The following is a 9,785-nucleotide window of genomic DNA, read 5'->3' as shown; positions in this document are numbered from 1 at the left end:
GTGTTGTTTCTCGTCTAGACCCTTTGTTACGTGTTGTTCCTTCTCTTTGCTCTGGCTCTTTACATGGTCCCCTCAAATTAGATTTAAATGCCAAAATAGAAAAGGTGTATAGCTTTTACTGAACAATTGTGAAAAACATTTGAACTTCATTTTTACGGGTGTTTGGTGTTTCACAGGCAAAAAGTCGCCATATGCTTTATATACAGAAGCTCAAATCACACCATGACGTGTGAAAAGCGCTACGAGGCGGCACAGGCAGAGAGGCAAAAGGAGGAGAGGAAGAGGACCTTGGTTCTACATCGTCAGCAGGATACAGCAGTAAGTCCTGCTACACCCTTTAAACAGGGATGCGTAGATCCGATATTAAGATCAGATATTGGCTCCGATATTGACTAATTAGCTGGATCAGGTAAATGAGGCAGATCCATGACACAGATTTGTTTACTTCAATTCTATGTTAGTCACACCACTACAACATGTGTCCGCTGCATGCACAGCAACAACCAGTAGCTGCCTCTCTGTGTGAAAAGTATGTCTTTCTGTTGTGTGTCAGTGTAAACATTGCAACATGTTTGACAGTGTAGCCTCACACCTTTTTACACCATAGGCCAGTGGGTGTGAGCAGGTTTGTCACAAAGAGTAAACCCACCGAAAATATGTTATATATGTTAGTGTTAAAATTTGTGTTTCAGAGTGATCACATGACTACAGAGTTAGCTGTAGCCATGTAAGAAGCTTCTGTCAGTGACTGTGCTGCAGCCTCTGTGATCCCTGAGCTAACAGATGCTCAGTGGCTACAGCTCACTCCGTGATCTTGTGATCACTGTAACATATATAACATATTTTCGGTGGGTTTACTCTTTATGACAAACCTGCTCACACCCATTGGCCTATAGTTAAAAAGGTGCACAGTCAAAGATGTTGCCATGTTTACACTGACACATAACAGAAAGACATTAGTCTTCACACAGAGAGGCAGCTGCTGGTTGATGCCATTGGAGAACCTAATGTCAACTACTACTTCTACCAAACTACCACAGTAACTGGCCATGACCATTGCAAGTGAGATATACAGTATATGTATATAGATACACATGAATAATCTTAACTGTAAAATAGCAATGGCAAATATGTAATGCTAGTGATATAGCGTAAAACCAGTAACTGTTTCATGTGTAGTGGGAATTCTAGTTACTATTGCTTGTAAGTAGCATTATTTAGAGTACTTACCTGTTCAGGTTGATAGTGAGCATGTCAGTGTTTTCTCAAACATCTGCTGTGAAAAAAATGATTTCAGATACTTACCAAGCAGGACTTAGAAATCTGACTTTTAACCTCTTGTTTTTTAGCCGGACAGAGAAGCTCTCGGGTTGGTGTCAGAGGAATCAAGTTTTGAATTTAGTGAGGATGACTATGTCCCTGAATGTGGAGTAACCAACAGTGATAGCTCACTTGATGTCAAACTTGAAAGGAAGAGAAAAGTGCAAAAAACACATTCAGATCAGAAAGTATCTGTCCTACTCAAGAAAACGCATCTCCTGCCTGCAAAAGAGAGTGGACCGTCTTCAACAGATGATTCTGTCACTGTCCTGACATGTCAGGACAGCGATGATGCAGCTCACGTCAAACGACAAAAAAAGACGAGTAAGAGAAAAGCCCAGAAAAGATCTCCAGATCATGCTGAGGAAGTCACTGTACCTTGCAAGAAAAGGCGTCCTCAGACATCAAAAGAGAGCGGATCATCTTCTTACAAGTCTGTGATGGTAATGACATTGAAAAAAAAACCTGATGGTGGCAGATTGTACAACAAAACATCTTATTGTACATTTTGTTCAAAACCTTACCGTAAAATGGCTCGTCATTTAGAGTCTAAACATAAAGACAAGCCAGATGTGGCTAGAGCAATTGCGTTTCCAAAAGGCTCTAAAGAGCGAAGGATTCAGTTCTCTCTCTTAAGGAATAAGGGGAACCGTATCCACAATAGTGATGTGCTCAAAAAGGGAAAAGGGATTGTGATACCTCGTCAGCAACCAAATAATCCTGTAAAGCCTTCTGATTATATGCACTGTATAAACTGCGAGGCTTATCTAAAAAGAAGATCACTGTGGAAACACATGAAGATCTGCCACCTAAAGAGGACAGCTGAGGGGTACAAAAGAGGAAAGTCTAGGGTCCAAACCCTCTGTGCATACACTCAGCCAGTTCCAAACAGTGTCAGTGAGCAGCTCTGGAAATTGGTTCTTTCTATGAACGAAGATGACGTAGCACATGCTGTCCGCAATGAAAGGCTCATATTGAAGTTGGGTGAACATCTGTTTAACAAACATGGTCATGATATCACAAAGCATGAATATATTCGACAAAAGATGCGCGAGACAGGTCGCTTGCTCCTACAGGGACAGCAGAGCCAGAATTTGAAAGAAATGTCTGATTTTTTTGCACCAGCCAATTTTCCTCGCATGATTGAAGCTGTGAAGGTGGTAGCTGGATTTAGCGAGGAAACTGGGACTTACACAACACCATCCTTAGCGTTGAAATTAGGCCATAGCCTTAAAAAGTTGGCCAATATTCTCGAATGTGAGGGCATGATGTCAGGTGACGAGGAGGCCATTCACAATGCAAAGGTGTTCAGACAGATATGCAACACAAAATGGAATGAATGCATTTCATCGCAGGCCCTCAGGACACTCACTGAGGCAAAATGGAACAGGCCACAGCTCCTGCCCTTCACGGAGGACGTGAAAAAGATGCATCAATGTATTGATAAACAGAGAAAGGATTTCCAACAAAAACTTGAACTTGAAAAAAGCAAGAAAAATTGGTCAGAACTTGCGAAACTTACACTCTGTGAGTTAATTATTTTTAACCGCAGAAGAGAGGGGGAGGTTTCGAAGATGTCTGTCAGTTCTTTCACAGCACAACAGACCTGGTCTCATCCTGATGTGGAGCTGGCATTGACTGACCTGGAGAAGAAACTGTGTGAACATTTTCAAAGGATAGAGATAAGAGGGAAACGAGGACGTAAAGTTCCACTGCTCCTCACCCCAGAAATGCAGGCATCAATGGAGCTCCTTGCAAAGACTCGTAATGACTGCGAAGTTCCAGACAGCAATCAATTCATGTTTGCAAGGCCACAGGCACTAACGCACTTTCGAGGATCGGATGTTATTCGACAGATAGCTCAATCCTGTGGGGCCAGTAACCCAGAGGCACTGTCCTCTACTAAGTTGAGGAAACACATGGCCACAATGTCCCAGCTTCTCAATCTCAAGGACAATGAAATGGACAACCTCGCGGATTTCTTAGGTCATGACATAAGAGTTCACCGCCAATACCACAGGCTGCCTGAAGGAACATTACAGCTGGCTAAGGTCAGCAAAATGCTGATGGCCCTGGAAAGAGGGAGAATGGCAGAGTTCAAGGGACAAACTCTGGATGAGATCTCCATTGATCCGCAAGGTAAAACAACCTCTGTGGTAACTGTATTCATTTGTTTCTCTCTTTAATTTATCATATTCACATTCTTCTTAGTTGTACAGCCTACGTTTTGCCCTCTTGTGGGATGTTGCTGTCATGTACTGATGAATGTGTATTCAATACTTTTATCCATGTGGTTACTGTGGTCCTCAGAGGAAATAGCTCAGGACAGTGACCAGTCAGACTTGGATGAAGACGACGACCAGATGGCTGCTTCTACATCATTTTCTACGCCCTCCACACCTTCATCATCCCCCAGACCTTCATCCTCCACACCTTCATCATCCTCCACACCTTCACCATCCTCCAGACTTTCAACGTCCTCCACACCTTCACCATCCTCCAGTCCTTCATCAAGTAAGCTGACAACTATTGGGTAGTAATTTTATTCTTTTTTCATATTTATTTTGATTGCATTTTTAATTGCATTTTTTTTCTCTACATTTCTTAAATAACAGTAAAGATTTATTAACTGGTGGAATTTAAAAGATTGGAAATAGTTATTTGAAATGCTTCTTAAAGGTATCATTTATACAGTTGTAATCATGTTCTTTTGAATCCTTTATATGTATATTTGTTGTTGACATTGTTAAAAATGTTGATAACACTGAAAGATACATAGCTATTGCAGCTTGAGGATGACAAGGGACAATAACATAATCACAAAGGCAGAATTAGAAAAGCAGCTTTTATTCACTTAAGATTCAGCTCAGTGCAGGACACAAGAAACCTCAGGAAATTAACAATAAAAGGCAAATACTGCAATAGCCCCAAATTACATATAGTTAGACATTGCTATGCTAAGATCACACACTGACAATATCTCTGCAGGCATAATTCTCCAGAGTGCCACTGTACTGTACTTATGTGGTTGTTGATGATTGAGTCCAGACACAGAAGAAGAAGGAGCAGGTGCTGGTCCACCACCAGGACTGGACTTGATTCTGGTCCTCATACAGACATGGAATTAGAGCAGGCATGGGCAAGGGCTGTGGCTGCAGGTTTTTGTTCCAACCAAGCAACAGCACACCAGACTTGACCCATTTAATCAGCTGATTTGTTAAACTGTGTGCTCTTGATTGGTTGTAGAAAAAAACTGCAACACCTGGCTCTTTGTGGAATAGTTTGTCCATGTCTGGTGTGGCAAGATCATAGTTTGTATATCCAAACATGTCATGTCTGTAATGAATAGTGAGGGGAAATATAGGTTTAAATAAATGCAGTAGCAATGTTGAATATGCTGAGAGGCACAATATGAACAGTTGAAACAGTCTGAAAATTATGAAATGCTGAAGTTTCATTTCCTGTATTCACAACTAGAGAGATGATGACAAATCACTGTTTGCACTATAGAACCAATAAACAGGGAGTGGAGCTCAGTGAGAGCTGATCCTGAACCAGCCGGTTCTGGATCAGAGGGTCCAGCATCAGAATCTTTACTCACCTCATGTACTGTCTGAGCTCCTGATGGAACCTAAACATTCAGTCCTGCCTGATCTCCTACCAGTGATGAAAAAGAGTCACAATATGGTGACACCATCAACACTGGGTCTACTGCAGGGCCAGAATTTTTTGCAACAGAATCCTTGGGGGGGCAGACATTCAAACAGGCCTAGATTGAAATAAAGTTCACCTTTTTGCCTTATTATTTAGTTGTTTATATTTTATTTTACTATAAGTACATCATTTTTATTTATACACATATTTGGTGTTTTTTATGATATAAAATGATGAAAAATCTTGACACAGCCCATCATATCATCATTTACATATCATGCTGGAGCTGCAGACTTCTATCCTCAGACATGCCCTGTGATTTTCAGCTTAAATATGAAAGGAGGCTGACAATCACAGGACAGGTCTGTTCTGAGGATACAAGTCATCGGTCCTGACATGTGTGTTTCTCTTCTACAACACACATTCTACATCTCGGAGGCCATGTCTTTCCACACATGAGCTTCCTTCTTCTTCTTTCAAATGGGGCAGAGCTCAGTGGGAAACATTAGGAGAGACACAGGCGAGGCCATCTGTAGACCTAGTAATGTTTTATGTTATTAAGGTTTCATATTCATCAGGTTCACTACTTCTTTTACTAAGAGAGCTGTTGTGTTTCCAGATAAATCCAGTGAGAGAGAGAGATCCACCAGTGGAAAGGACAGCACACTTCCAGCTCAAGGTAACATCTACAGTAAATAGTAGAACATGAGGGTTATGGACACAAACAAAATAAACTAGAGCAACAACTGTCATTTTTAAATAGTGTTTTATATTGTTTTCATATATTTTACTGATCACAATTATAGAATGCGAGTGTGTTTTATTGAAAGCAAGGTTGGGTGTGCGTATGAATATACAGTGAATTTTTTAGGTGCAGTACAAGAAAATCTCATAGCCTATTGTCTCTGTACAAATGTACAGTCAGTTATAAACTAAGTCTCATGTTACTGATGTAATTAGCTGGGCAACAGCCAACAGAATTAAACTTTACAAAATACTTGGATGAACCCAGTTGACAACATCACAACTTTGACACTTGAAATGTTGGTCAGTAAATTAGTGATTACTCACCGGTCTGAAGAAAGGCTGCAGCAGCAGCTGTGGAAAATCACATCCAGATTTACTTGTTTCACCTCTTTTTTTTGCCATCAAATAAGGTCAGACATCTGTGAAGAAAATAGGACTTTCTTGGAGCTGCAGCCTCTAAGCGTTTCTGTGATTCTAGTTGCGAACTGTAGGTAACATTGTGCTCTGGGGGAAGCTGTTCTTCTGTAGGAGGGGAGACAAGATGCTACACTCACTCATATGGCATCTACTGTCAAAATGGTGTAAAAATATGGAATGGGTCAGGGCTAGCTGGTTAGCATAGATGGAGAAAAATAGATGGAGGTCTTGGTCATGACATCATCACGGTGGCTTCTTCACATCATTGCCAGTGTTTGTTCCTTTTGGCAGGTCTGACACTGTACCTGAACTATTTTGTCCCTCAGTGTGACAGCTCAGGACAGGACAGGTTTCATACCTGAGGAGAGCTCCTGTCACAGCCTCAGGATGTTTCAGTGTTCAGTGTCAGCTAATCAGTCATTAGGAGTCATTAAGACAGATCTGTAGACCTAGTAATGTTTTATGTTATTAAGGTTTCATATTCATCAGGTTCACTACTTCTTTTACTAAGAGAGCTGTTGTGTTTCCAGATAAATCCAGTGAGAGAGAGAGATCCACCAGTGGAAAGGACAGCACACTTCCAGCTCAAGGTAACATCTACAGTAAATAGTAGAACATGAGGGTTATGGACATGTCTGAGGCCTGTACTGCGAAGGAGGCTCAACATAGCCAGGCTTTGTGTTCATGTTCTGGCTTAACAAAACCTAAAGCCAACTCAACTTGGTTTGTCAAGTCCGACTCTCAGCGTTGTGCTCTGTGTGCTTTCACATAAAAAGAGGTGTTTGGCGTCATATGATTCTGCTTCCGCACATGACCGCTGATTTCAGCCAAGAGGAGCAGGTTGCTTTAATGGAGAGAGCATGAGTGATATAAAAAACCGTGATCACAGCCAAAAGCTACACTGTTGCTGCAAATATGATAATGAATAACAAGTAAAGAGAGGAGGCTGATTTTAATTTCTGACAGCTGAACATTGCGGTACTTTTAAATACGAAGATTTATCCATTTAAACAAAATAAACTAGAGCAACAACTGTCATTTTTAAATAGTGTTTTATATTGTTTTCATATATTTTACTGATCACAATTATAGAATGTGAGTGTGTTTTATTGAAAGCAAGGCTGGGTGTGCGTATGAATATACAGTGAATTTTTTAGGTGCTGTACAAGCAAATCTCAGCCTATTGTCTCTGTACAATGACAAAGACCTTTTTAACTGTGAAAATAGCATAGACATATTCAAGATTTGTGTTTGGGCAACACTGCCATATAACAGGCGAAACATTGAAATTAATTTATTCATGGCCACATCAAAGTGAAATGATTAACTTTACTGATTACCTATCTGATTATCTGTAATGCTGCGACCGCACTACTTGTTTCAGTGGCCCAGACTGCTAGGCCTATATAAAAGAAAAAATATATATAGCGTAATGAGCTCCTGACGGGAGTCGGCTCAACAGCTGAGCAGTGTATTCCCTCAGCTGAACATCTACAGGCGGTGACGCTCAGAGAGGAAGTAAACACCAGCGGATCAGCGCGATCTCTTCCTCTGTACAAATGCTCGGTTCTGATCCAGCTCCACTGGACTTTCAAAGTTAAGGTTGCACCCGCTGTAAATGAGTTAAATGGTGAAACAGCGGCGCTTTTATAGCCGATTTTAAGATTAAACTCTGAACATATAGCAAAGCATAAGTTACATAAGTTACCATGGTGATCTAGCCGGGTTAAAAGAGGGCCACCTTTGTGATAAAAGGAAAGCCTGGCTTTAGACTCAACATACCTCGCTAACCCACTAAACTCGCTTCGCAGTACACCCCTCTGGTTACCTGGTTAAACCTGAGGTTGTTGATCTCAACACTCATGAGGTCTTCTTCAAAGTCTAATCTAAAAAGTCTTGATCCTAGCTGTCAATAATAATGTGTTTGGTGATTGAAGTTTTAATGTGGTTAAAGCTGATTCTGTGTACAAAGTAGAAACTGTTCAATGGCCTGTATTTTATACTCTGATCAGCCTCAACAGTAAAACCAGTTAACCTCTTTGTGTATAACCAGTTTTGCTCAACTGTTTTTAATCACTCTGTCTACTATCAAGAAATCATTTGCACCAATGTTGAAATAGGGACCTGCTCTTAACGATGTTGATTAGAGTTCAGTGTTCAAGAACATTAAGCTATTGTTGTATTTTATTCAGGTTCTTCACAAAGGAGAAGAAAGTGGTCGGAGGAGGAGGTCCAGGCGGTGGAGAAGACGCTGAATAGCTTCATAAGGTCCAGGAGGGTTCCAGGAAAAGCAGACTGCGTGAGATGTATTGAGGAGTCTCCACAGGCCCTGCAGGACAGGAGCTGGACAGCAGTAAAGTTCTATGTCAAAAACCGAATTGATGCTGCCAAAAGAGGGAGATCAGCTGCTGCTGCTCTGAATTTATTTTGAGTTAAGAAAAAGAGTTGAGTTGAATTAGAACAGGTATTCTATCTTGCCAAGTTAAAATGCACAATATTTGCATTTCGTTCTGTGATTAATTTTTTGATGTGCATCTTTAACAGTGTTGGTTGAATAAGCTGCTAAAAGAGGGAGATGAGCTGCTGCTCTGAGTTTATTTTAGAGTCATCAGAGTTGAATTAGAACAGGTATAGGTAAATGCACACCATTTGCATTTCACTCTGTGATTAATTTTTTGATGTGCATCTTTAACTGTGTTGGTTGAATAAGCTGCCAAAAGAGGGAGATAAGCTGCTGCTGCTCTGAATTTATTTTGAGTTAAGAAAAAGAGTTGAGTTGAGTTAGAATAGGTTTTCTATCTTGCTCTGGCAAGATAGGCTCCATGCTCCGGGCTCTGGAGGGCAGGAGCTGGATAGCAAGTAAATGCACACCATTTGCATTTCGTTCTGTGATTTTATATTTTTGATGTGCATCTTTAACCATGTTGGTTGAATAAGCTGCCAAAAGGGGGAGATGAGCTGCTGCTGCTCATAGTTTATTTTAGAGTCAGAGTTGGAGTTGAATGTGCATCTTTAACCGTTTTGGTTGAATAAACCACTTCTCTTATTGCAGTGTTATGAAGTCATCATTCAGCAATACACAAATTCAAGTATTAATTGTTTACATATGCAAGTACAGTACAGGCCAAAAGTTTGGACACACCTTCTCATTCAATGCGTTTTCTTTATTTTCATGACTATTTACATTGTAGATTCTCACTGAAGGCATCAAAACTATGAATGAACACATGTGGAGTTATGTACTTAACAAAAAAAGGTGAAATAACTGAAAACATGTTTTATATTCTAGTTTCTTCAAAATAGCCACCCTTTGCTCTGATTACTGCTTTGCACACTCTTGGCATTCTCTCCATGAGCTTCAAGAGGTAGTCACCTGAAATGGTTTTCCAACAGTCTTGAAGGAGTTCCCAGAGGTGTTTAGCACTTGTTGGCCCCTTTGCCTTCACTCTGCGGTCCAGCTCACCCCAAACCATCTCGATTGGGTTCAGGTCCGGTGACTGTGGAGGCCAGGTCATCTGCTGCAGCACTCCATCACTCTCCTTCTTGGTCAAATAGCCCTTACACAGCCTGGAGGTGTGATTGGGGTCATTGTCCTGTTGAAAAATAAATGATGGTCCAACTAAACGCAAACCGGATGGGATGGCATG

At 40.9% G+C, this 9,785-nt stretch overlaps 1 protein-coding gene across 1 annotated transcript; it reads left to right on the top strand.

The window, feature by feature from the left end:
* The first annotated feature begins 222 nt into the window (after positions 1 to 222).
* On the top strand, positions 223 to 9,184 carry LOC144466493 (uncharacterized). Its single transcript, XM_078173553.1, has 6 exons — positions 223 to 318; positions 1,350 to 3,459; positions 3,631 to 3,834; positions 5,594 to 5,653; positions 6,669 to 6,728; positions 8,331 to 9,184. The coding sequence occupies exons 1-6, from the start codon at positions 223 to 225 to the stop codon at positions 8,567 to 8,569; spliced, it is 2,769 nt and encodes a 922-aa protein (XP_078029679.1). The 3' UTR covers positions 8,570 to 9,184.
* The last annotated feature ends 601 nt before the right edge of the window (positions 9,185 to 9,785 follow it).

Source organism: Epinephelus lanceolatus, chromosome 13, assembly GCF_041903045.1.
Source record: "Epinephelus lanceolatus isolate andai-2023 chromosome 13, ASM4190304v1, whole genome shotgun sequence".
NCBI classification, from domain to species: domain Eukaryota; kingdom Metazoa; phylum Chordata; class Actinopteri; order Perciformes; family Serranidae; genus Epinephelus; species Epinephelus lanceolatus.
This window is presented reverse-complemented; position numbering and strand designations above follow the sequence as displayed.